The 27,652-nt window shown below is 53.1% G+C and overlaps 1 protein-coding gene across 6 annotated transcripts; it reads right to left on the minus strand.

Annotated features, from left to right (window-relative positions):
• Positions 1–1,761: 1,761 nt before the first annotated feature.
• Positions 1,762–26,776, minus strand: NR1I2 (nuclear receptor subfamily 1 group I member 2). 6 transcript variants are annotated; one of them, XM_077883708.1, is made up of 9 exons: positions 26,225–26,775; positions 10,819–11,036; positions 9,826–9,959; positions 8,122–8,309; positions 6,883–7,046; positions 5,448–5,590; positions 5,147–5,263; positions 4,698–4,803; positions 1,762–2,947 (listed from the first exon to the last, which is right to left on the minus strand). In XM_077883708.1, exons 3-9 carry the CDS (start codon positions 9,836–9,838, stop codon positions 2,803–2,805), a joined length of 876 nt encoding a protein of 291 aa, XP_077739834.1. In that variant the 5' UTR covers positions 9,839–9,959; positions 10,819–11,036; positions 26,225–26,775; the 3' UTR covers positions 1,762–2,802. The 6 variants fall into 6 exon arrangements, with proteins under 6 accessions (XP_077739834.1, XP_077739830.1, XP_077739835.1 ...); XM_077883704.1 differs by having other exon boundaries at positions 6,883–7,157; positions 26,225–26,774; XM_077883709.1 differs by lacking the exon at positions 5,147–5,263 and having other exon boundaries at positions 6,883–7,157; positions 26,225–26,776.
• Between the last annotated feature and the right edge of the window lie 876 nt (positions 26,777–27,652).

A 27,652-nucleotide genomic window follows, 5' to 3' on the forward strand; every position in this document is an offset into this window, starting at 1 on the left:
GGAGAAGTTTGTGAAAGGAAGTGACCAAAAGTGATAGTGTGGCCACTCATTTCTTGGGAGTAAGCTATTCATCTGCCCACCAGCACCTTCAGATTTAGGAGCACTGTGCATATAGTAAGGGGACATATCCGGAGGTAACCAGCTGCTGTGTAACATGGCACTAAGACGCCCCCAAGTTGTCAGAAGCCAGGAAGGGATGGTCAGTCAAAAGTCTGTTTCTCTTTACATCCTCTTCTCCAGAACGGAGAGGCCACCCCAGCCTTCCCACAGGAAGACTTGTTGATGTCAATGCTTTAATAGGGACCTTAAAGTCTGGGCCAGGTAGAGATTGGCTGCTTAGTGCCCCTGGCTAATGGTGGGTGGGGGTGGCCAGAAGGCCAGCAGAACTTACTTAGCAGAGGGCAGCCCTGGTGGCTCAGTGGTTTAGCGCCACCTTCAGCCCAGGGCATGATCCTGGAGACACAGGATCGAGTTCCACATCAGGCTCCCTGCATGGAGCCAGCTTCTCCCTCTGTCTCTGCCTCTATGTCTCTCATGAATAAATAAAATCTTTAATAATAATAAAAAAAAGAACTTAGAAGAGCTTTTCTCCTGAGCTTTGCCTCACCTGACTGAGGCAAGACCTAGAAAATGAACAGCAGCCCCAGGGATGCCTAGAAACTGACAGTTCTATGCACTCAAAGGCTCAGGAGAGGGAGTAATGGAGCAGTCCAAATGTTTGAGAGCAGGAAAGTGCAATCTGGCTCCTAGCGCTATAAACTCAAGATCCACAAAGTTATTGAAATATCCTGTGTGAGCAATTTGGTGTATCTCACCTTGAATCTTAACTACACTTGGACTACAACAGTTTTTATAATACATATAAATCCTACATACATATCAATTCAGCTGCCCAGCTATTTTTAAAATCAATACCAGGACAGTTTACAGCCCATCCTAATTTTTGCCTCACTATAGCCTATATTTAACAACCATCTCGGGCCCTTGAATTCATTCAGGAGCCCGAAATTAATTTAAAATTAACTCAATGGGGGGATCCCTGGGTGGCGCAGCGGTTTGGCGCCTGCCTTTGGCCCAGGGCGCGATCCTGGAGATCCGGGATCGAATCCCACATCGGGCTCCCGGTGCATGGAGCCTGCTTCTCCCTCTGCCTGTCTCTGCGCCTCTCTCTCTCTCTGTGACTATCATAAATAAATAAAATTAAAAAAATAAACAAATAAAAAAAATAAAATTAACTCAATGGGGAAGAGGAGATGCATAGGATTTATGAATACAGTTGAATAAAATTTATATTTCCAAATGAGACAAAACTGGGAACAAAATCTGTATTTGTCATATTTGGAAAGAGGAGCTCTTTTTTCTCCTCAGTTTCTTTTTTAAAAATGAGCTCTAGGGATCCCTGGGTGGCGCAGCGGTTTGGCGCCTGCCTTTGGCTCAGGGCGCGATCCTGGAGACCCAGGATCGAATCCCACGTCGGGCTCCCGGTGCATGGAGCCTGCTTCTCTCTCTGCCTGTGTCTCTGCCTCTCTCTCTCTCTCTCTCTCTCTGAGTGTGACTATCGTAAATAAATAAATTAAAAAAAAATAAAAATGAGCTCTATATCCTTGAGGCAGAAGAGGCTGGTAAATCCGGGGGGATGGCAAGGAGTATTTAATTCAATTTCTCCATTTTTAATTTTGGTATCTATCTATCATCTATCTATCATCTATATACATATAAACACATACAGCATGTTGGGGAGGTGTATCATTTCTATATGGATTTTTACGTGGAATAATCATTTTATTAGCAAACCAAGTTAGGTCATTTTTGTTTTTACACCAACAGCCGTCAGATGTCAGGGGCAAACGCAAGCCCCAGCTCAGATGTGGAGCAGACCTAACCAAGTCCCACACATGTGCACACACCGGTTAGCACCCTTCCTCCCACGAACACGCATTCCAGAAATCCCTCACTTGGGTCCTCAAGGGCATGCAGAGCCCCGCAGAGCTTGGCATTCACAGGAAGAGAGTCCTTGTGCTGCTTATGTCACTTCTTTGGATCAAAGTCACTTGTGTTTCTGCTTTGTTTCTTTTGGTTGAGCTTCAAAGTCTTGGAGGTCAGGAACCACCTCTGAGTGGGCGTACACCCCCCAGCAAGCTGCATTCCGTTGGTGCTCCTGAATGTGTTCGCATGGATGCAGAGGCACAGAATGAGGATCCCGGAAGGCAGAAGAGACACAGAGGTCATGACGAGCCTCTGACGTTTGCTGCCGGCCCCTCACACGGTCTCTCACTGACCTCCCACAGCACCTGCTGATGAACACAGGCCTGGGGCGCACTAAGGAGCTCAGGACAGGAGGCTGCAAGTGGGGAACGAGTGGGGTGGGGGACACAGGGGTACTTACTGAAAGCACCCAAGGAGCTAGTGAACTTGGGTGTGGGGAGACTCTCAGATGGTCCAGCCCCAGGCACCCTTGCCCTCTCCCACCATGGCACTAGATCCCCCAGACCACAGGCCCATTTCTAAGGGGAGGGTGGTCTTGCCTCTGGATGGCCTGACCGATAGGCCGTGTGCTCTCCATCCAAGTGTCCGTGGCTTCACTCTCCACAGACTGAGCTGGGGGCTGGCGAGACCCTTGTCCCCTTCCAATGCGAGGCAGCATTGCCAGAGCTGTGGCTGGGAGATGCCTGGGCAGGCAGGGCCTGTAGGGCATTGGCAGCTCTCAGCGGTGTCCATCTGTGTATCTAGTCCCAGGGAACGGCAGCTCCAAGGGCTCCGGCTCTGGCTGCCCCCCGGGAGGCTCTCCTGAGGGGCAGTGGCTCAGCCGTCCGTGATGCTGAACAGCTCCTGCATGAGGGGGCTGGCGAAGGGGTGTATGTCCTGGATGCGCAGCAGCTTCTGGGTGTGCTGGGCATTGATGCTGCGAAGCTCGGTGAGCATGGCCATGATCTTCAGGAACAGGAACCTGCAGGCCAGCCAGAGGAAAAGTTGGGGGTGCAGCCCACCCTTGCCCCCATCCACTGACCCTGGGACTTCTCTGAAGGGACACGAGTTTGGGGGTATTAATCTTAGAACATCTCAGGCAAGCCAAGGGACAAGGCTCGGTTGAGCATCTCTTGCTCTGTGGATGAGAGGGGCAGAGCAGGCTTGGGGGGATTGAGGTGTGGACTCCCCCTCCTTGCTTGCCCCTCACGCCCTGGGCTTGAGCCCTTGGATGCTGCCCCTTCCATGGGAAAAATCCATGCGCATAGGGCAATCCGGGGAGAAAGTACCACCTTGGCCAACGGCTGCGGGTCAGGACCCGGTGGTGCCGTCGTGGGGGCAGTGATGCAGGCTGCCCTGCAGATCCTTCCCGGATCTAGCCGGGGACCTAGGGTCTGAGACAAACCTCGGGCCTCAGTTCCTGCATGCCGCCTCCTGGCTCCGAACAGGGGAGGACCTAGCGAATCAAGACATGGCCCAGAGGCTTAGCTCAGATTGAAGTGAGCGGCCAGGTAAGGACTCGAGGTTCTCGGCCCGGGCAGCATGTCCTATGCCGGCCTTCAGCCCTCCAGGCTGGGCCGCGGGCCTTGCAGAGCCAGGGAAGGGTGGAAGGCCCCGTCCGGCCCGGCCCTGAGCAGCCTTCCTCCTTTGGTGATGACCGGCACACACCAAGCAGCTCCCCGGCCGCTTCTCCTAGTTCCTGGGTGAGGAGGTAGCGCTCAAAGTGGGGGCCATGGGGAACCCTGGGTGGCGCGATGGTTTGGCGCCTGCCTTTGGCCCAGGGCGCGATCCTGGAGACCCGGGATCGAGTCCCACGTCGGGCTCCCGGTGCATGGAGCCTGCTTCTCCCTCTGCCTGTGTCTCTGCCTCTCTCTCTCTCTCTCTCTCTCTCTCTCTCTGACTATCATAAATAAATAAAAATCAAAAAAAAAAAAAAGGTGGGGGCCATGGGCTGACCTGCCCGGGGCCACCTCCAGACCCCAGGTATCTGGCTCTGGATCCTTAGCCTCAGCCCCTCGCAGGGTGGCAGGATCACCCATTTCATGAGGCTGTAGTGACAATACACGTCAACCGCTTGGTGCCATGGCTGGCATGTCTCAGTGCACGTCCACTTATCGTTGCCATCGTTATTGTGGCATGGTCATCTTTCCTACATTGCGGTTACTGCTGCCTGTTGCTAGAAAAGCCTGTGGGAGCCTTGGGGGCACCTGGCTGTTCCCATCCCTCGCTGACAGGAGCAGAAAAGGGCAGACAGGGGCAGCCCCGGTGGCTCAGCGGCTTAGCGCCACCTTCAGCCCGGGGTGTGATCCTGGAGACCCGGGATCGAGCCCCACATCAGGCTCCCTGTGTGGAGCCTGCTTCTCCCTCTGCCTGTGTCTCTGCCTCTGTGTGTGTGTGTGTGTGTGTGTGTGTGTGTGCCTCTCATGAATAAATAAATAAAATCTTAAAAAAAAAAAAAAAAGAAAAGGGCAGACAAGACCTGGGCCTCAGGAGCCATGTCCAGGGCTGGGCGTGACCCCGGGCCCTCCTCAGGTTCCTCCAGTGTTGGGCTGGAGCTCTGGCTGACGGGGCCGGATGCCTCAGTGGAGGTCACAGAACAGGGACCCAGAGCCCTGGTAACGGGAAGCTGCCCCAGGAGCGGGCCTGCCCTCTCAGAGAGGCCCAGAACAGGCGGGGGCCCAGAGGACTGGGCTGCCAGAGGGCCCCTGGCCCCCTCCCGGCCTTCTGCTCACCGGTGGGCAGGCTGCGGCCGATTGCACTCGATGTAGGCCTTCAGGGCGATGGCAAATCTCTCCTGCAGCTGGTCCACCACGCTGCGCTGCACCACACCTGGGCGGTCTGCAGGGCCCAAGGCATGGGGCCAGCAAGGCCGCGGTGGCAAAGACAAGATCAGTCCAGCCCGCGGAGGGCCAACTGCCAGCCAACCGCCTTCCAGAGCCAGGGGCACCCAGGCAGGGAAGTGAGGGCAGCACTGCAAGGGGGCATCACCCCACCGACCCAAGGAGGAGCCAGCCAGTGGGGGGGGCCCTTCTGGCCAGGCAGTGGATGGGGGCAAGGCCATGGGCTGGGACCTTCCCTGGGGAGGGTCGGGGTGGGGCTGCTGCCTCCTCCAGCTAGAGCTGAGGGGTGCAAGCAAGCATGGGGGCGGGGCCGGGCCAGGCAGGACAGGTGGGGTCATCACCTGGGGAGAAAAGAGAGATGGCCTGCATCAGCACATACTCCTCCTTATGCAGCTGCAGCCTCTTCAGCCTGTAGTGGAACTTCAGCACTGGCTCCAGGAGAAGCTGCTGGAAGCCGCCTGCAGGGGGGTGTAGGGTGGAGGGGCAGGCCAGCTTCTCAGACTTGCTGCACCCAGGTCTTTCTTCCCGTCGCCCAGTCTCCGCCCTGCACCCGGGGACCCGCGTGTCCCGGGGGGCTCCTCTCCTCCCTCTGCTTGTGTTTGCTCCCTGCCCCAGCCAGGCAGGTGGGCGTCCCCCCCGCACCTGCAGGGTCTTCCAGGCAGTAGGACAGCCGGCCACACTCCCAGGTTCCGGTCTCTGCGTTGAACACCGTGTTGAACCTCAGCTGGCACACCTCGAAGGTGGCCCCCTTTAGCAGCGAGATCTGGTCCTCGATGGGCAATTCCCTGTCAGAAGGATGGGGGTGCCAGCCTCCATGCGGGGGGCCACAGGCCAGCCCCTTCTCATTACCCAGACTTCGGGGGGCCGGGTAGCAGGGTTCCTCCCCTGAGGAGGTTGCTTTCATCACCTGTATTCCCTCCCCTCACACCAGGCAAGCAGCCCCTCACCCCCAGGGGGGCCGCCCCGCCCCCCGCCCCGTGCAGCATCCCCTCCAGCGCCGCCCCTCTCCTCCGGCACCTGCTGTCCCTACCCTCACACTCTGCCTCCGTTTCCCCACTTGGGATGACTGCCCTTCTCGCTTCCCTTAAATGCACCCTGGCTCCAAGCTGCACGAGTTCCCCGCCCCAGGAAGACTTGCTTCCTGCTGTCTTGGGTTTAATATTTCTGGGCTTCTCCCCAGGCAGCGCGGACGCCCCTCGGGCCCCGAGGACAGGCCCAGCCGCCCTGGTACCTCCGACAGTTGCGGGTGCACCGGCGCCTTCCGGATCGGACAGGCCCTGCTCCCACCGAGGGCCACTCCGCGGGAGCCCCGAAGGGAGGCCGGGTAGGCTGGCTCCTGGGGGCGCCCTGCCTGTCTCCGGGCTCCTCGGAAACGGAGTCCCTTGTTTTCTGCACCAACCCCCTTCTTTCAGACCCGTGACCTCTCGTGTCTCCCGGCGCCCGGCTCAGGACCTGGCGGGTAGCTGGCTTTGAACTCTGTGCTCTCAGCTTCCAAACCTGCCCCCCATGAACTTCGACCCCGCGCAAGCTCCTGGGCCTCGGCAGACCTCAGTCTCCCATGGGTGGAATGCAGGCGATGGTGATGCTGGCCTGCGGGGGACACGCTCACGGTCGTGCTCACGAGTCAGGAAAGTGACCTCACACCGTGATGTGCCCTCGTGGCCCACAGGCGTCAGAGGCGAGGACGCGCACACGTAAGCAGGCCTGTCTCCTTACTCCCCTGACCTGATTTGCCGCAATCTGACCCGTGGCCATCCTCACCGCATTATTTTTTTTTAATTTATTTATTCATGAGAGACACAGAGAGAGAGGCAGAGACACAGGCAGAGTTGAGAAGCGGGCTCCCTGCGGGGACCCCGAGGGGGACTCGATCCCACGACCCCGAGATCACGCCCTGGGCCCTCTCACTCTTCTCTATCTCTGCCTAACGAACTTCGGATCCGTTCTTTGACTCCATGAGAGAGAAGCAGGGTCTCCGTATCACAGGGACCCCATTCATTCGAATCGGCCCCAGCCCCTTGGGGCCTGCCAGCTTGCCCGCTCCCTTCCACGCCCGCGCCCGGCCGCCGGGGCCTACCTGAAGTGGGAGATGACTTTGGCAAAGTTGATGACGCCTTTGAACATGTAGGTGGACATGTCAGCCATGTGGGGCAGCAGGGAAAAGATCTCGGCGCCGCTGCGGTCGGCCTGGGGTGTGTAGTTCTGGACGCTGCCGTCCTCCGCCCGCAGCCGCAGGCACACCTTCAGCGAGCACAGATCCTCCCTGACCTGGCTCCACTTGGCAGCTTCCTCCCCCACTGGAGTGTGCGCCGCTCCTGGGACCTCGCGCCCGCTGCTGCACGCGGCCGGCAGCTGAGACAGGGGCCGGCAGGTGGACGGGGGCGCGGGAGACGGCGTGTCAAGTCCCCGGCGGGGTCACAGCCACAGCCGCAGCCCGAGAGGACGCACGCACACTCGCACACGCACACGCGCACACGCTCGGTTCTCCTCTCTGGTCTTCCCTGGCAGGCGGTGCACCGGCATCTGTGTATCAACGTTCCCTCCACCCCGCCCGGTCGGAAACGGGTCTGCTCTGCCACCCGGGGACTGTCCGCCTGTGGCTGTGTCCCAAGCACCCCTACTTAAAAGAAGATTCTCAGGGCACCTGGGCGGCCCAGTGGTTGAGCATCTGCCTTGGGCCCAGGGCATGACCCCAGGGTCCCGGGATCGAGTCCCACGTCGGGCTCCCCTCGAGGAGCCTGCTTCTCCCTCTGCCTGTGTCTCTGCCTCTCTCATGAATAAATACATAACACCTTAGGGGGGAAGAAAGGTTCTGGGAGTGACAGAGGGAAAGAACCGACTTCTGGGGTCCCTGGCTCCAGCTCTGAGCAGAGCAGGTCCCCCGGACCCCTGAGAGCACAGAGCGGGAGGAGAGGCCTGGGATCAGACTGGCTGACGTGGCTGAGCGCACAAACGTAAAACCCGTTCACGAAGGCCGCAGCCCCGACGGGTCCTGAGCCCGTCCTCGCAAAGGCCAGATGCCAACAACCTTGGAGCCACTCGGCTCCCCAAACTCTCTTTAGGGCTCAGCCCCACTTGCCACCTGCTGTGGAAGGAGAGAAGGGAGCATGTGTCAGAGTCACCTTGGGGATCTTGTCAAAGCACCGGCCGCTGGGCCACCCTCAGTTTCTGACTCAGTGGGGCCGGGGTGACCTGGGAAGTGGCACTTCTAACAACTTCCCAGGGACAGAGCTGCGGGGGAACAGGGGCCACTCTCTGAGAGCCCTGGGGTTTGGAGGAGCTAGCACAGCGTCTGAGCCAACCCGAAGGCCCATACCCGGAAATCCTTGAAGTTGGAGAAGGTGGTGTCAAAGGTTTTCATCTGGGCATCCATCAGCTCTCGGATCATCGTCTGCTGCTCCTCACTCAGCCCCTTGGTTCCCAGCGGCGACGCGCCCATCCGTTCTCGCTTTTTCCTCCGGATCAGAGCCCGCCTCTGCTCCACAGCCGCGTCGGACATGATCACTGCGGGGAGAGCCAGGTGCGGGCTCAGGCACCTGCAGGTGACCCTCCCGGGGCAGCAGAGGGGAAGTGCTGGTCACAAAGAACCCGACCCTTCCTAGACCGTGGGCTCCCCTGGAGAAACACCGGGTTAAGGACAAAGAATGAGGTGCAGCTGGTGTGTGGCCCTCGTCAGCGGGTTGGTGATAACTTTGGAAGGGTGGCAAGAGCTTGGGCTGCAGAATCAAAAGGTGCTGGGTTTGAGCGACAGCTTTGTCACTCGCTGGCGGTGACCTTGGGCGAGCTCCTTAACCTCTCCGGGCTTCAGTCACCTTCGTAATCTGGAGCCACAGCGCCATCTCACGCTGCTGCCACAAGGAGGCATTGCCTGCAGGATAAAGGGTCATCGTCTTGGGGGGGGGGGGTGGGATTAGACACCAGCAAGACCCCGTAGGGTCCCCAGAGGCATCTGGGTCTCCAAGACCCTAGAGAGCTGGGGCTGCTGCTTAGCAGGAAATATCAGCCACGTTCTACACGGCCTGGAGCCTCAGGGCCTTCCATGGATTTCTAGAGCCTACTTTGCGTGCAGGGCGGAGGTGGGGGTTGGTGCCAGGAAGAGCAGGGACAGCCCGGGGAGGGCCTGGCTCTCAGTGGCCTGCAAGAAAGGCTCCCTGTCCACAAGCCCAGGGAACTTGTGCCCTGAAAGAGGCTGCTCACTTGGATCAGTGAAGACACACGTGCTGGAAGCTTCCAGCCTTTTCCTTACTAGCTTTAACTTCAGAGTGACCTGCGAGGGCAATCATACACCAACGCTTGACAGTGAGAAAGAGAGCGTCCTGTGTCACCTGTCCGCAGCCCGCTCCTCTGTAGGACGTGGGGTTTGGGAGGCTGATGGCGCTAGCTGCTGGAAGGTCGGGGGTCATATCACACCAAGGGTCTCTGGCCTCCTTCCCCCCAATTCACCTGGCCCAATTTGGCTAAAACACCTTTAGGACAAGGGTGAAGGCAACAAGAGTCACGCAAGGGCACCTGAGGGGAGAAGGGGGCACCAGAGGTCCACCGCACCCCCCAGAGCAGGGAGTAAGGGTGCTCTGCGGGGTTGGGCAGCACCCAGGGCTCTCCTCCCCTCAGGTGCACCCCCGCGGCGCCCCGTGCCCCCGCACCCCGTGCCCCCGCACCCCGTGCACCGACGCCCCGCATCCCCACACCCCGTGCACCCCCGCGGCGCCCCGTGTCCCCGCACCCCGTGCACCTGCGCCCCCTGCACCGCGCCCGTGCCCCCGCACCCCGTGCACCTGCGCCCCGTGCACCCCCGCGGCGCCCCGTGCCCCCGCACCCCGTGCACCTGCGCCCCGTGCACCGACGCCCCGCGTCCCCGCACCCCGTGCACCTGCACCCCGTGCACCCCCGCGGCGCCCCGTGCACCTGCGCCCCCTGCACCGCGCCCGTGCCCCCGCACCCCGTGCACCTGCGCCCCGTGCACCCGCACCCGCTCCCCGTGCCCCCGCACCCGCGCCCCCGGGGCTCGCCCGGCTCTCACTCTCCTTCTTCATGCCGCTCTCCAGGCACTTGCGGAGGCGGCAGGCCTGGCACTGTCGCCGGGTCTTCCTCGTGATTTCGCAGGTGCCCTTCCGGAAGGGGCACCTCAGCCGCGTGTTGCGTTTCACGGTTCTCCTGCGGGAGGTCGGAGAGCGAAAGGCAGGTTGGGGGCCACCCGGGACCGTAGGCCACGGGGCCCCAGCGACACTTCTCTCCGGACCCTGTTAGGAGCCACCGGACACAGGTGTTCATGCCCACGTGGCCGCCTTGGGACCCGCACTGCCCCCCCGCCCAACCCCGCGGGACCCGCAAGTGGCTCAAGACTTGCGCCGTCAGCCCCGAAGCCAGGGGACGCGGGGCGGCCGCAGCGCCTGCCTGGGTCCTCCCGTGGGTGCCGGGCCCCGCCCAGGGCGCCCTGCCCGCGGCGCGTCGGAGGGATTGCAGCCTGGGGGCCGCTCGAGGGCCCAGCCGCCGAGACAAGTGCTGTCCTGGGAGCTGGGGGGGGGGGGGGGGCGGGTGGCAACGGCCCTCCTGGGGCCCCCGAGAACTCCTGAGCCCCCCGGGCCCTGCCCCCTGCCGCCCTGCTCTGCCCCCTGCCCTGCCCACCCCACCCCACCCCCACCCCTGCCCTGGCTTCTTTCCTCTGGGCCTGGGTGCAGCTCCTGGCGCGGCCTGCGGGGACTGCTACTTGCTCATCCGGGGGCTTTGGCCTCCCCGCCGCCTGTTTCTAGATGAGGCTGTTTGGTCCTATTCCCCTTTTTCTGTTCCGCCCTCCTCTGCTTAACAAAAACCCCCTAAAGCTGACGTGAGCACATGCCGCCCTGGCTTTTCAGATCCTTTCCCCTTTTGTGACCTGGCTCTCCAGTGTGCTCAAGGACACGGAGAAACCCAGGACAGGCCCCTGAGGCGGCGCCCAGTGGGCTGGTGGCAGGACCCCGCTGGACGGACCTGCAGCGTGGGGGTGACAGGTGGGTGAAGGCTGCCGGGGAACTACCTGAAAAAGCCCTTGCATCCTTCACACGTCAGGACGTTGAAGTGGTAGCCGGTCGCCCTGTCCCCGCACACACGGCACACCTGGGGACACCCAGCTCCAGCGTCCGCGCCCCCTGCAGCCTTTCCGGGAGCCGCGGCGGCTTCTTGCGAGGGCGCAGGGTCAGCATGGTCCCCGCTTTCCCCGGGTCTCGCCTCCAGCTTGGCTTGGGGCCTGCGGGGCTAGAAGGGAGGGAACCACAGGGACTGGAGGGCGCCGGACAGAGGCCGGGGCTGACCCAGAGCTGACCCCTCGGGGCAGGCCTCAGGGTGCTGGGAGACCCGTGGGGGCGGGGAGGAGGGAGCCGCGGGAGCGTGTCTGCGGCCACAGGGCTGCGGAGTAGAGCGCCAGGGGGAGAACCTGGCGAGGGCCGCGGGGTAGAGCGGGAGGGGGAGAACCTGGTGAGGGCCGCGGAGTAGAGAGCGAGGGGGAGAACCTGGTGAAGGCCGCGGAGTAGAGCGCGAGGGGGAGAACCTGGCGAGGGCCGCGGAGTAGAGCGCGAGGGGGAGAACCTGGCGAGGGCCGCGGGATAGAGCGCCAGGGGGAGAACCTGGCGAGGGCCGCGGAGTAGAGAGCGAGGGGGAGAACCTGGTGAAGGCCGCGGAGTAGAGCGCGAGGGGGAGAACCTGGCGAGGGCCGCGGGATAGAGCGCCAGGGGGAGAACCTGGCGAGGGCCGCGGAGTAGAGCCCGAGGGGGAGAACCTGGCGAGGGCCGCGGAGTAGAGCGGGAGGGGGAGAACCTGGCGAGGGCCGCGGAGTAGAGCGCGAGGGGGAGAACCTGGCGAGGGCCGCGGAGTAGAGCCCGAGGGGGAGAACCTGGCGAGGGCCGCGGGATAGAGCGCCAGGGGGAGAACCTGGCGAGGGCCGCGGAGTAGAGCCCGAGGGGGAGAACCTGGCGAGGGCCGCGGAGTAGAGCGGGAGGGGGAGAACCTGGCGAGGGCCGCGGAGTAGAGCGCGAGGGGGAGAACCTGGCGAGGGCCGCGGAGTAGAGCCCGAGGGGGAGAACCTGGCGAGGGCCGCGGAGTAGAGCGCGAGGGGGAGAACCTGGCGGGGGCCGCGGAGTAGAGCCCGAGGGGGAGAACCTGGCGAGGGCCGCGGAGTAGAGCGGGAGGGGGAGAACCTGGCGAGGGCCGCGGAGTAGAGCCCGAGGGGGAGAACCTGGCGAGGGCCGCGGAGTAGAGCCCGAGGGGGAGAAACTGGCGAGGGCCGCGGAGTAGAGCGGGAGGGGGAGAACCTGGCGAGGGCCGCGGAGTAGAGCGCCAGGGGGAGAACCTGGCGAGGGCCGCGGAGTAGAACGAGAGGGGGAGAACCTGGCGAGGGCCGCGGGGTAGAGCGGGAGGGAGAACCCGGCCAGGGGAGAGGAAGAAGCGGGAGGGAAGTGCTGCGCGGGTGGGCCCACAGGAGCCGTCCAAGGAGCCCGAGGTCAGGAGCCCCGACCCCGCGGAGGGGGAGGGCCGGGGGAGGCCACCTTTTGAAGACGTTCTGGGACGGGGGTGGGGGGGCTCCGGGGGACCGGCTGGCGGGCAGGCGTGGCCCGCGCTCCCAGGACAAGCCGATAGCTGGGGCAGAAAGGGGGCTTCCCGCCGAGCAGGGAGCGGGGCGGGCGCGGGCGCGGGCGCGGGGCGGCGGGCAAGGAGTAGAAGCGCGGCCTGTGCCCCGCGCTGCTCGCCCCGGAGCCCTCCCCTGGACCCTGGGCCCTCTACTTGGAGGGACGGGAGGCCGGGGGCGGGGGTGGGGTGGGGGGCGGGGGGTTGGCCTGCGGGGGGACTCCTCCCCAAAGCCTCGGGGCGCTGATGGCGGGGCCACATCCAGGACAGGGGTTGCCTTTCCTCAACCCCAAATAAAACTTTTAGTGCAGTTTCGACACACAACTTTCTATTTCACACGGCACGATAGAGGAGAGCAAACAGCTGTACAAATGCAGTGGAAATTCATCTGCCCCACAGCCCTGCGTCTCCAGAAAACCTCATATAAATAGGTTGATGGGAAACGTGAAGGGAGTAGGTGTGGGGGGAATCCCTCCAGATTCTTCCCCTCACAGTCCTGACCTCAGATGGGTGTGCGCACGAAGGGTATACTTAGAGCGTCCAGAAAACCTGAAGCTAAGGATTTGATTTAAAGAGATGGGGGGGGGGGGGGAATCCCTGGGTGGCCCAGCGGTTGAGCGTCTGCCTTCGGCCCAGGGCGTAACCTGGGGTCCTGGGATCGAGTCCTGCATCGGGCTCCCTGCATGGAGCCTACTTCTCCCTCTGCCTGTGTCTCTGTCCCTCTCTTTCTCTCTGGGCCTCATAAATAAATAAAATCTTTAAAAAAATAAAAATAAAAAAATAAAGAGATGTTGGAGGGCAAGCAGAAACAGCTTACGGCACAATTAGACGTGCAAAGAATTGTCTGCAAAGGAGACAGTAACTCACACTCTGACTGATACATTCTCCAGCTCCATAATGAAGGGGTATTAGGATCAAGGCCAGGGTCTCCCTTCATAGCATTTGTGTAACTTTTACTTTGTTTTGCCCGAGTTCACTGTTAAATAAACAGATCTGGTACATTGTGTAGTTCATTCTCTCATATCCCTATGAAGCCCCAGTTAGAGAATCCGTGACAACTAGGCTCCGAGTCGGCTCCCAACAAACCACAGGTCCCCAGCCTGGGGCAGTCTCTCCCGTGAGGAGTCTGGGAGGGCCTGTGACTTGCTTCAACCAGTAGAAACGCGGGGACGTGATACTGTGCCAGTTCTGGGCTGGAGCTGCAAGGAGGCCTGATAGCTTCTGCTCCTGTCTTCTGGGGGGCCCTCACCCAGGTGTGAGACAGTTTAGCCATGCTGCTGGGGTGCCCACCCGAAGGGATCGTGCAGAGAGGCCATGTGAAGAGGGAAAGCCCTGACGTGCCGAGGTGCAAGGGACCCACCCGCACCAGGCTTCCCCCCACCAGGCTCCAGGCGAGTGAGCCGGCGCAGTCCAGTAGAGCATCCAGCTGATACCATGTGGAGCAGAACTCGTAGCTGCACTCGGTCAACACAGAATCATGCAGAAAATAAAATGGGGACCTGGGGTGGATGGGGGTGCCAGCTGATGCCTGCACTTCTGACCCTACTCCCCCACCATCAGTCCTCACAGCAGGGTGCTCCATGGACAGGAAAATGACGGCAACTGGGTGACCGGTAGGGGCCAGCCACATCTCTCGTTCCTGTGAATCAGCATCCAGTTTTGACTGAGGCTGCACCTGTTCCTCACCGGGCTCGGGCATCCGAGCATGCAGGAAAACCTGCCCTACAGGGAGGACAAGTCTGACTTGGGAGGCAGAACGGAAGGACAGTGGTGCATCCCAGGGCGGTAGCGCAGGGAAGTGTTCAAGGAACCGTGGAGGGAAGTTTCTGCCACAGGATGAGCCAGGATCCTCAAGCGGGGCCGGGGGAGGGCTGCAGAGGCAGCCTGGGAGGAGGAGAACTGCACGACCCCGGGGTGGGCTTAGACCCCGGAGGTGGTGGCTGCAGGAGGCTCATGCACACACCCCTGCAGAGCATCTGCACAGCTTCAGGGTCCAAAATGAAGACGAATGAGACCCTGTCCACAGAGCTGGCATCTGCTGATCAAGGGGGATTGAGCTGTGAGAGGCAGCACACTCGGCGCGAGTATTTACACGACCTGGACGGTATGGGGTAGGTGGCTGATCATGAAGAAAGACCAGGAGAATCAGAAACCTGATCCGGTCCTCCCCTGCAGAAGGAGCACGTGCAAAAGAGGTGCTGGGGAGAGAGTCTGTGGCTTGGGAGAGAGTGGGGGTGGGAAGTCTCCACTAGGGACCCTTGGAGCCAGATACTGAGACGCTGTGTGTGAGACCACAGCGAGCTGGGCTATGGATCCTCTGGGCCAAACACCGGGTGTAGACGTGGGAAGCAGCTTTGCGGGCAGAGAAGAAGGAAGTGCCCGGTAGAAGGCCCACGATGTTGCCTGTTGGGTTGCCAAGTTGAGCAGAGATGTCTGGAGGTGGAGCAGACAATTCTCACCAGAGCCGGAAGAGGAAAATGCTAGAAGGGGAAAGATGAGCGGGAGAGAAGGCCTCGCCTGGGTGCTGAGGTAGATTTGGGAAAGAGACGACACTAAGGGGGTGAGGGTGGGGAGTGTCATCGAGGCAGAGCAGAGAGGAGGACGTTTGGGCATGACCAGCGGCACAAGGGCTGAGGTGGGAGGTAGCATGAAGACGAGAAGAGGGCAGAGTAAATGGCCAAAGGGAGACTCTGAAGATGGGTGTTTTTCAAAAGGCAGCATGAGAGAGGAGAGAGACTTAGGTTAATACTGGGCCCGCCTCGGAGCCATAAGAGGGAGAGAGAGAGGACTGGCTCAGCACAAAAGCATCGTGGCAGTTGCCAGAGGACATGTACTCAGCTCCCAGAGCAGCAGATCCAGGGCCCCCCAGCCTGCACCCCACAGCAGTGCCCACAGAGCTCGGGGGCCGTTGCAGCGCCCTGTAGCACGTGGGCATGCTGCATGCTGCTCGGCCAGGCTCCAGGGCACCCTCCTCCCAGCTCCCCTGCGACTCCGTCGCCCAGTGAGCAGAGCCACTCCAGCCGCCAGCAGACTCCGCCCTGCTGGGGACACGTCAGAGACACTTCATCGGGTTCTCAACTCAGTCATTGGGCAAGTAGAGGTGCCACGAGGCAGCTTATGTCAAGTGAGGCTTGTGCGATTGAAGGAGTCTTCTTCAAATACAAGAATGCACAATGCAAATACATAATTAGGTACCAAAGAGAATATGTATTTGCGAGAAAGATTGAGAAAAGAAATTACAACAAATTACAAATATTAATGTGGTCCCTTGTGGGAGACAGAATAATGGCCCCCAAAGATATCCACGTTCTAATCCCTAGAACATGTAAATGTGTTTCCGTATATGGCAAAAGGGTCTTTACAGATGTGATTGAGGAAAGAGACCTTGAAAATCAGAGAAACTTTCCTGGATCCAGTCACAGAAAGAGACATGATAATGGAAAAGTGGTCAGATGCCACGTTGCTGGCTTTGAAGATGGAGGAAGGGGCCGTGAGCATGGAATCCAGGCAGTCTCTAGAAGCTGCAAAAAGCAGGAAACAGATTCTCTCCTAGACCTTCCAGAAGGCACCAGCCTGACAATATCTTGGCTTCACTCCAGTGATACTGACTTTGGACTTCTGACATCTAGAACTGTAAGATAATAAATTGTGTATTAAGCCACCACGTCTGTGGTAATATTGCAGCAGCAATAGAAAACAAATTATCCCCCCAATATAACCATGACTTTGTAATGTCACTTTTAGATAAAAAGAACCAAAAGACAATAAAGTTTTCCCTCTAGTATCACTGACCAAAATTCGCTTTTTGTTATGACAATGGGTAAATTTTCATTTTCACATCTTAGCTGAGGATTGTTGTCAAACACAAGAAAACCTCTATCAGGGTTCTTTCATATTAGAGTTCATATTTGGAAGAATTTTCCATGGTCTAGGTTCTGGCTCCACGCATTTCAAACCTCATTCCCCGCCTTAGCCTGTTCTGGGCACCTGCAATGATGGTGGATGAGCAGCAGCGCGGGGCATTCTGGGACTGGTTAAGACACTGGGCGGTCAGCAGCAACTCAACTCCACACGCAAGTAACTGCCACCAGATGAGTGTCCCCAACTCAGCGCTAAAATCGGTCTCTGCTCTGGTTCAGTTGTACCCATCAACGAAGCTCCACAACTTGCTGGAGCCTCCAGGAGAGATCACGTCTCAGACCAGCCGACAGAGCCTTTACTGCTCGGCCCCCTCTGCGTTCCAGCCTGATGTTGATGTCAGGCCCAAACGCCTTGACAAAAGTGGCAAAACAGGAAGTCTTCAGAGAAGCCCCGTCCATTAATCAAGCAGAATGCGACTGCTCGGCCTGTGGTTGACCCTGTCCTGCCTCTCTGCTCCTCTGTTAACTCTTGAATCTTCTTCAATGACAAGGACTGAGGCTTCCTTTTTTTTCCGCCTGGCCACTCTGAAGGGGGAAGAGTGGACTTTGGCTAGGACAGAAGAGGTTGGGCAGCAAGGTGGGAGTTAAAGTGAGATCTGGGGTTTTGAAAGGAGATTCATCAAATAACTTGTTCTTAAGCACAGAGATCAAGGAAAGCTTTTGAGAGAAAAAAAGCATTACCCCGTCCCCTCATATCAGAAGACAGGATGTGTCAGATAAAATGCCAACACTTGTGAGACAATTGCGTGAGAAGAAACGATGTTACAGACAAGTATTCACAGCCTCCCATCTCTGTCCTCATCAAGGAGACTCATAGATCCACCCAACCTAACCTTGCAGGAAGAGGATGCTCAGCAGGCCTACCCCACCCATAGCCAGCCTCAAAGGGGCTCCTGGGACCAGGTTCTGGGGGGCCTGTGAGGGATGGCGTGACTGCCTCCCCCAGGGACAAGTGGTCCACCGACGCACCGAGATCCTCTCCTAGCGACACTGAATGTTAGATACACAGACAGAGCCAACTCAAAGGGCTGATGGGCTGAGCTGCTGTCTAGGGAGCCACCATATTCAAAGGGCATCAAAACATTGCTGGAATAACTCAGAAGTGAAGGAAACCATAAATTGTTTCCTTTCCTACATTCCTCGACAGTGTGGACTAGTCTCTGTGGAGCGATCAGGGGTATATGCCTGTCACACTGGGCCCCTCCAGCCAAACACCTGAGGATAAGCTTCTTGAATGACCTGCTAAAATTGGCAGAGCCAGAAACAGAATAACGTGTGGTGTAAGGCTGTTGGCGTAGGGCTGTTTGCAGGGAATGAGTAGACTATTTTATTATCTAAAAACTTAAACAGGCCTTCCAAGAAGCTGTCTGGTTTGAAAAACAGCACAGAATAAATTACTTATTTTGACCACAAAGGACATGATACTCATTTTGCATTAAAAAGTATCACTTGCCAAGAAATATATGAAAAGATGCCCAACATCACTGACCATTAGGGAAATGCAATAGGGCTTCCCTTTACCACCATTAGGAGGGGGGCTGTCACAAAAATGGAAAATAAAGTGTAGAAAAATTAGAACCTTCATGTACTGCTGGGGGGAATGTCAAATGGTGCAGCTACTATGGAAAACAGGACGGTAGGTCCTCAGAAAATTAAAAATAGAACCATATGATCCAGCAATTCTACTTCTGGATTGAAAGCAGGGTCTTGAAGAGATATCTGCACACCCGTGTTCACAGCAGCATTATTCACAACAGCAAAAAGGTGGAAGCAACCAAAATGCCCATCAACAGATGAATAGTATATACATATAATGGGATATTTTCAGCCTTGGAAAGGGAGGAATTTCTGTCACAGCTACAACATGGGTGAACCTTGATGACACTACGCTAATGAAACAAGTCAGTCCAAAAGGACAAAGTACTGTGTGATTTCAGTTGTAGGAGGTACGCAGAGCAGTTAAACTCATAGAAACAAAAAGTAGAATGGTGGCGATGTACAGTCACTATAGTTAAAACAGTATTGCTAATATAGCTACTTAGCTAGTAACACAGTATTGTTTATTTGAAAGTTGCTGGGAGTAGAAATTAAGCTTTCTTACTACACACACACAAAGACTTAACTATATCTACTTTGTGGGGTAATGGATGAGTTGTTTTGATGTTGGTTATCATTCCTATATACATAGGAATATATATAATTGATATATATATCAATTAATCACATTGTACATTTTTTTAAAGGTTTTATTTATTTCTTCATGAGAAACACACAAAAAGAGACAGAGACAGAGGCAGAGGGAGAAGCAGGCTCCCCACAGGGAGCCTGATGCAGGACTCGATCCCAGGACCCCAGGATCAAGACCTGAGCCAAAGGCAGACACTCAACCACTAAGCCACCCAAGTGCCCCTACATTGTACATTTTAAATGTATAGAATTATATGTGTAATTATTCCTTAAGATAGTTTAAAAAGTAAGAGAGCGGTTGCCAGAGGCTGCGGCAAGAAAGGAAAGAGAGGAGTTGTTGTTTTATGGGAACAGTTTCAGTTTTACAATATGGAAATGTTCTGGAGAGAAATTGCACCACAATCCATATATACATAATATCACTAAACTGTACACTTAAAGAAATGTCTAAGATGGTACATTTTATATGTATTTTACCATAATTAAAAAAAATAACATCAGCTGTCACTAAGTGAAGGTTAATCAGATATTCAAAGAATGTTGAAAGAGAAGCCAAAATGTTAGACTGATGTGAGTGGCCGCATCTCAGTTTCTGTGGGTCTAATGCACAGAGAAGGCAGCTGGTGGAGCCAGGTGGGGCTGTGAGGAAGCAGAAGGCAGGAGGCAGGGACAAAGGTTAGGAAAGTAGTTAAAGAAGCAAAGGAAAGAAGAAGCAACAGTAGTTAAAAGCACTACACTAAGGAATAAAAAGATAAACCAGGTCACAATCCAGCTGCATTTGCGCTTGGCAGACCTTAGCCTTCCAACCACACTGGAATCTCTGTGACAGGTAAGATCGCTGTGTCTTCAGAATCCACACGGAGTCACCTAGAGCAAGTGCTTGTACTCTAACATCAGGATTCGTCAGTGTGAACGTGCATACGGATCAGCGGGTCCGGATGCCACTGGCGCTGCTGGTCCGTGTCCACACTTGCAGTAGCAAGGACCTAAGAAATCCAGCTAACCCAGAAGAAAATCACTGTGCGCTAAAGGGACACGATGGAGAAGACGACTGAGGGGCAGGCAGAGGGTACGGCAATTCAAGCATTTTAGGGTTCTAGAAAGTAGAGGAAGTAATCAAACACACGTGCAAAATAACTGGCATCATGAATTGTTGTTTAAAGTCGATATGTGTTTGGGACTGAGACAGCTCCTTCCCAGGAAAAGGGTATGGGGAGAAGATGAATATATATTTAATCTCCAGATGAGTCAAATCAAAAAGCTTTGGAGCCAGGTCATCAAGATTATGTGGAGGCAAGAGTGGGGAACTTGGAGCTGAAGCTGCAAGGAACCTAAGTGGAAGGGGAAAATGATTGAAAGCTCATGATTTTAGGAATAGAAACTATTGGAAACAGCAGGATTATAATACACATGTTTTATGTGTGATATGTCTTATGCGTGTAGATATATGTATTTATCTCTGCTCATAAGTGCATAAAATCAGAAATGTATGTGTGTGTGTTTATGCCAGAACTGATCAGATGGTAAAGAGGGTGGAAAGAAGCAGGTAAAGGGAAATTATATAAGAATTGAGTTTCTTAGAAGTTGACAGTGAAGCTTATAAAGTATTGGCTTTGTTCAGTGAAGGGAGAAGGTTGGCAAATTTTATTAACTCATAGGATACAGGTTTTATGGTTTACGAAGTGATTGCCAAATCATCCTCTCATGTGGAGGTGCCGATGAGGAGGTCAGCAGAGAAGGGCCTCTCGCGGTTGAAGGGCCCGGACAGGTCTTACTATCTGCTTATCTACTGAGGACATTGGGGCTGTGTGTCCAAGGTCATAAAGGCAACAAGTGGTAGAATTTGTCCCTCGATTCTGATTCCTCCTACAGTGCAAATGGATACACTATGTACTATGTAAGTCCTTTTTGTCACCAAGGTCACAGGGATAAAATGAGATCATATATTTAAAGTTTTTTTAGAAATGGATCAGATATTGTGAACACAAGTCTCCCCATTCCTTAGCCCTGGCATGGAACAGGCACCCGGAGGGAACTCAGACAGCAAAAGTCACATTGCATAAGTTCAAGCGAGAGGTCAACTGCCATCTTCAGGAGGCCATAAATGAAATTTGGGCTTTGTGCTTCCTGGCATGCAGTCATCAGATCCAAGGGGTCAGAAAATTTGTTCCTAGACACAGATCAGGGTTGAGAGCTGGTGTCAGTCCAAGTCAAAAGTACACCCCGTACCATCTTCCAATATTTAACAGAGCACGATGACCTCTGAGCTAATTGCCTGTCTCTTCTGTGTATGTGCAGTGTTCCCACTGCCTCGGGCTTCAGAGCATGACTCTGTTTGGAATTCATACAGACCGAGGAGAATTGTTTCAGACATTACACAAGGAATTTGGATGTATATCTTTATCTTAATTTTAATTTGGATATTGTTATTGCAATGTTTTACAGAAGTTTAAGAGATATGGCAGGTGGATAAGCAGGTGTTGGCTGACAGGAGAACTCTTCCGAGGCCCCTTCAAATCCTAGCACTTGGAAGGCCCCTGTATGCAGAGTCCCATACACTCCTATGTCAAAGAGTCCTGCAGAGAAGTCTCCAAGAAATAGTTCACAGCGTGAAATAATCATGAATTAAAATCAGAAACACTGGGGTGTCTGAGCTGCTCAGTCAGTTAAGTGTCTGGCTCTTGGTTTCAGCTCAGGTCATAATCTCATGCGTTGTGGGATCAAGTCCCACATTGGGCTCTGTGTTCAGTGTGGAGTCTGCTTATCCCTCTCCCTCCATTCCTCCCCAGCTTGTCCTCTTTTTCTCTTTCTCTCTCAAATAAATAAAATCTTTAAAACAAAAATCAGAAACATGATAAAAATACCTAGACATCAGAGAGTTTGTGAGTGGTTTCCCTAGAATTGTGCAGTGTACAACTCTCACAACTGTATACATCAGCCCTGAGATTATCCTCAGTCTTAACTATTACTCTGCATTGTGCTTTAAGGCCAAGAAAAGGCAATAAGACAAAAAAAAAATAGAATGTGTAAAGATGAGGAAGAAACAAAACTTGTTTTACATATATAATATGGTTGTCTACCCAAAAATTGCAATGGAATCAACTGATAAAGTTTTAGAAGTATTAAGAGAATTCAGTAAGGTGACCAGACAAAATATCAAAACACAGAATAGATTTTTGGGGTGGCTGGATGGCTCAGTTGGTTGTGTCCAACTTTTGGTTTTGGCTCAGGTCATGATCTCAGGGTCATGCGACTGAGTGCATGATTGAGTGTCATGTTCAGTGCAGAGTCTGCTTAAGATTCCCTCTCCCTCTGCCCCTTCCTTTCCCCCTCACCTCTCTCTAAAATAAATAAACCTTTAAAAAAAAACAAGACTAAACTAGCACAAAATAGATGTTGTATATATCATTAAAAAATCAATTGAAAATAGTAAAGCTATAATAGAAATTGGCTCTATAATATTTCCTATAATAGAATAGGAAATACATTTTAAAAAGAGTATCCAGCAGCAGACACGTAAAAATGAGAATTTAGTACACGATAGAGGCAATATTCAAATAAAATAGGCAAAGGGCAGACTTAATTTGGAATAAAGGACTAAAAGCCTATTTTTTAGGTGATAAAAGTATTAAAAGAAAGTGTGCTAACATTTTATTATCATCATAATCTTGGGAGGTTGAGGAGGCCTCCTTAAATAACACTGAAAGAACAAAATCCATAAAGGAGAAAATTAATAAATTAAACTAAATCAAAATAATAATATGATAATAATAATAATAGCAATAACAATCATAGTAAATACTTCCGTTGACTAAAAACATGCAAAGTTAAAAAACAAGTCACAGATTTAGTGGGAATATTTATTATATATCAAACGATTAGTATCAAGAATAAATATTAGACTCCTACAAATGAGTAGAAGATAACCCCATATAAAATGAACTAAGGATATGACTAAGCAATTAGGAGGAAATACAATGGCCAAGAATTATATACAAAGATGCCCAACCACATAGGTTGTTCTGGGTTGATGTGTGCCCCCCAGAATCTTAGAATGTGACTATATCTCCAAATATACCTTTAAAGAGGTAATTTTTTTAAAAGATTTATTTATTTATTTATGAGAGAGAGAGAGAGAGAGAGAGAGAGAGAGAGGCAGAGACACAGGAAGAGGGAGAATTAGGCTCCATGCCCAGAGCCCGACGCGGGACTCCAGGATCACGCCCTGGGCCAAAGGCAGACGCCAAATTGCTGAGCCACCCAGGGATCCCCTAAAGAGGTAATTAAATTCAAATGGCATCATTAGGGTGGGCCCTATTGCAATATGACTGATGTCCATGTAAGAAGAAATTTGGACACAAAGCAAGATACCAGGGATGTGCTCACACAGAGAAAGAGCCATGCGAGGGCACAGCAGGACCTCAGAAGAGGGGCACCTGGATGCCTCAGGGGTTGAGCATCTGCCTTTGGCTCAGGGCGTGCGGGGAGCGGGCTTCTCCCCCCCTGCCTATGTCTGTGCCTCTCTCTCTGTCTCTCATGAGTAAATAAATAAAATCTTAAAAAAAAAAAAAAAAAAAAAAGACCTCAGAAGAAAGAAAACCTTGCTGACTCCTTGATCTTGGACTTCTAGCTCCTGGTACTGCGAGAATATGAATGTTTGTTGTGTAAGCCGTCCGGTGTGTGGTGTTCTGTTATGGCAGGCCTGGCACACTAACACATTAGTAATCCGAGACATTTACATATTTGGAAAAATCGGTTACTATTTTCACTCATCCAATTGGAAAGTAATAAATACTTAATAAATAGCAAGCATCAAGGTGTGGAGGAGCAGTAACTATTATTCTCTGCTGGGGTTGGGGGGAGTATAAACTGGGCAATTTGACAGTATCAAGAATTAAAATGTACATATTCTGGGGCACCTGGGTAGCTCAGCTCGTTAGGTGGCCAACTCCATTTCAGCTCAGGTCATGATCTTGGGGTCGTTGAGATGCAGCCCCACATCTGGGTCTGCGCTCAGCAAGAAGTCTGCTTGAGATTGTCTCTCTCCCTCTTCTGCCCCTCCCCACCCCTCTAAAATAAATACATAAACCTTTGGCAAAAACAAAATAAAATGCACATATTCTATGTATAATATGCATAAAATTAATGAGGTAGAGCTATATATGGATATGGAAAGTCTCCATATGGAATACAGATACGGAATGTTTGTTGAGTAGAAAAACAGAATGAGAATAAGATGACAACACATAGTTTATTAGTACATATATGTATAGGTGCTTGCAAAGGAGACTGGCAATAAATATACCAAACTGGGTATAGCAGTTACTTTTGGGGGTATGGGGGATTAGCACTGGCAGGATGACTTAAGGGGAATTTAGCTTTATCTATGCTGATTCATCATTTTACTTTTATTTATTTATTGTTTCAGGTTTTTATTTAAATTCTAGTTAGGTAACATATAGTGTAGTATTGGCTTTAGGAGTAGCATTGAGCAAATTGTCACTTACATACAACACCCAGCACTCATCACAACTGCCCTCCTTAATCCTCATCATCCATCCACCCCATCCGCCACCCACCTCCCCTCCATCAACCTTCAGTTTGTTTTCTATATTTAAGAGTCTGTTTTATGGTTTGCATCTCTCTCTCTCTCTTTACTTTCCATATGTTCATCTGTTTTGTTTCTTAAATTCCACATATGAGTGAAATCATATGGTATTTGTCTCTGACTTATTTTGCTTAGCATAATACCCTCTAGCTCCATCCATGTCATTGCAAATGGCGAGATTTCATTCTTTTGATGGCCAAATAATATTCCATTATAGATGATAGATAGATAGAGAGATAAAAATACAACATCTTCTTTATCCATTCAACAGTCAATGGACATCTGGGCTCTTTCCATAATTTGACTATTATTGATAATACTGCAATAAACATCGGGGTGCATGTGTCCCTTCAAATCAGTATCTTTGTATCCTTTGGGTAAATACCTAGTAGTGCAATTTCTGGGTTGTAGGGTAGTTCTGTTTTTAACTTTCTGATTCATCATTTTACAAAGAGCATGTAATCACTTGTTACATTCATATTTTAAAAAGCTATTACCTACTAATAATAGTTTAGTCACTTTTGTGGTTGTTTATTATGTTCACTCCATAATAATTGAAGAACAAATTGATAGCTTGAGACTAGGAGTTGGCAAACTTTTTCTGTAAAGGGACAGATAGTTAATATTTTAGGCTTTGGGGGCAATATTGTCTCTTTTGCAACTACTCAATTTTGCTGTCCGAGGGTAAATGCAACTGTAGATGATATTAATGATGATATTAATGTGCATGGCTGTGCCATGTTCTAAAAAACATTATTTATAATAACAGCTAGTGGTTCAGATTTGGCTTGAGTGCCATAGTTCACCAATCCCTGGTTTAGACTAAGTTTATTATATAAGTAAAGATATTTATTTTTATTATTTTTACTTTTTAAAAAAATATTTTATTTATTTACTCATGAGAGACACAGGGGGAGGGGGGAGAGAGAGAGAGAGAGAGAGGCAGAGACACAGGCACAGGGAATTAGCAGGCTCCATGCAGGGAGCCCGACATGGGGCTCGATCCCGGGACTCCAGGATCACGCCCTGGGCCAAAGGCAGGCACTCAACTGCTGAGCCACCCAGGCATCCCCATGATATCTTTAAAAGTACATTGAAAAGTATACTTAAAAAAAAAAGTATTTGGAAAAATTAATCTTTCCTATTAACCAACTAAGTAAATAAATAATAGCCTCTGGGGCCTTGCTTAGAATATTCTGGACTCTGGCCATATCATTAGGGATCAAACACCCATCACAGTGGAAATAATCCAGTCACCTTGGCCATCTTGGGCCATCATTGACCTTCCCAGCAGCAGGGTCACACAGCCCTCCCATGTGGGAGGAGCAGAGTGCCTATTGCAGCTGACTCACAAGGTTCAATGGCCTCAGAGGTAACTCTTGACCATCCCCAGATATGTGTTACCTTAAAACCAAGCCACTGGCCATAGCCTGAGCCAAGCTGGGCTGTGATGTGCGGAGAAGGGGGGCATGTCTTGGTGGCACTGAGCACATATAGGAGAGGTTTTGTTCTGGGGGACTGGGTGTCTACCCTGGGTGTAAGTAACGGTAGGAAACTTACTGGGCCAAAGCCAACTCAGCCCCACGGCTGGGCAGGGGTTGGAGGAACCTCTGGGGGACCCCTTACCGAGGTGATCAGGCCCTGTGACTGTCATGCTGCTGTGTCTGAGCCCTGGTCCCAAGGGCTGCCAACACTAAGCAGCTGAGAGGAACCGGGGCTGAGTTGTCCCAGCCCCCACAGTCCCACACCTCGGTATATTCTGGATCAGGAGACTCCAACTCTGCAACAGAGAGGGGGCTGATTGTATGTAGGACACATCATAGCTGATGTAAAATTGAGATTTCCATTGTGATTATTTCTCTAGGAGGCCAATTGCATGACCAGGGAGCATGGGTAATGGAACTCAAAATGCAGTGATTATCTTCATGGTTTTTTCAATCCTGAAATGTGAACAGCAGTAAGGCCAACATGATACACAACCCTCTATACGATGCTGGCCTCAAATGTTAAGATACATTTGTGTTCCCATACTTTTTTTTTTTTTTTGCAGGGAGCTGGGGAGGCACTCTGCCCCCAGCAAAGGAGAAAGAAAGAAAGAAAATCCATACCTGCTTTGTGGCAACTTCTTTGCTGTGACTTCTCCTTTGGGGTCCGCTTTCAATAACCAGGAACAAAGGATCAACCAAAACCTCAGTACCCCTGAAGCCGTGGCCTTGGTGAAGACTGGAACATTACCTTAATCTTTTGCTTTTCTCAGTAGCACTTTGCAGGGCAGAGGCCGTGGCTCCCGTTGGGGTTAAGGCCGTGCTTCCTCTTTCCTAGTCGTAGCCTAGTTCCCAGGAGGTGAGCCAACCTTGTCTCTCACCTACACTTCAGTCCGGGTCGGACTAGGCTCTGAGTGGGCCCCTCCTGGCACTCCTAAGTCCCAAGTCCAGAGCTCCAACTTGCAAATGAACCCATTACCGTATTTACTCTCATTACATGCACCTGCTTTCTTCTCGTGCGTCTTCACTGTAAAACACAGGAGAAGGGGAGGAGTGTTGCTTTGTCTAACTGGTTCTGTGCGAATCCCTGCACCTGATGGTCTCTGGGCTGTGGCCCCTGGGGCAAAGTTAATTCAAACCTAGATCTCCTAACATTTCTTCCTTTGTCTAAGCCACCTTTCTGGACAGTGCTACTTGCCTGGGTGATGAGAGGGCCAGTGTGTTTATTATGTAAGAGAGGGGCTCACCTGGAGAGAGGGATGAGGGGGCAGAGCCCACGGCAGGGGCAGGGGCGTGGGACCTGCAGCTTTAGCTTTAGGGCTGATGGCTGAGCAGGAGCCAGAGGATGGGCCCAAGGCTCTGTCCTCCTCCAGCAGCTCCTCAGCATGACCCTTTGTGTTCCCTGGTCGGTGGGTTTTGATGGCTGTTGTAGCTCTCAAGGAAAAAGAACAGACAAAAGCCAAAAGCAGTGGGTTTCACAGGATATGTTCTACTTGCTTTGTTTTAAAAGATGCTTTATGGCAGTTGTGGGCAGCAGACTTGGCACCTGCTTCCTACGACAGTAAAGCTGGGTCATGGGAGGAGGAAAAGGGGGAGGAGGAGGAGGAGGAGGAGGAGGAGGAGGAGGAGGAGGAGGAGGAGGAGGAGCAAGGGAACCTGATGGGTTAGATGGCAGGAGTAAGAACCAGGGATCTCCAAACAATTACCATGGCCTTCTTGGGAAAATTCGGACTTCCTTATACTCGGTTCTGATTTAAATTGTTTTTAACTTGAATTGGATATTTTCATCAAGCCCTCCCGATAAGAAAAGTAAGAATAAGTATGGTTTTCTTGGTTTTGTTTTTGTTTTTGCTTTTTAGTTAAACTGATCTCTTCTGTCCTCTCAGTTTTCCCCTCCCAGATGTTTGAAGAGGACGAGAGTCTAGGGTCAGCATTTATCAAGGGGTTGCTCACCTTGCTCTCCTCAGCCAAATGCAGAAATAAGATGGTGCACACGTCGCACTGTTAGTCAGCTTGGCCAGGGGTGGTGACTGGGACCCATGGTCATGGGAC

The sequence above is a fragment of the Canis aureus genome, chromosome 35, assembly GCF_053574225.1.
Source record: "Canis aureus isolate CA01 chromosome 35, VMU_Caureus_v.1.0, whole genome shotgun sequence".
In the NCBI taxonomy this organism is placed as follows: domain Eukaryota; kingdom Metazoa; phylum Chordata; class Mammalia; order Carnivora; family Canidae; genus Canis; species Canis aureus.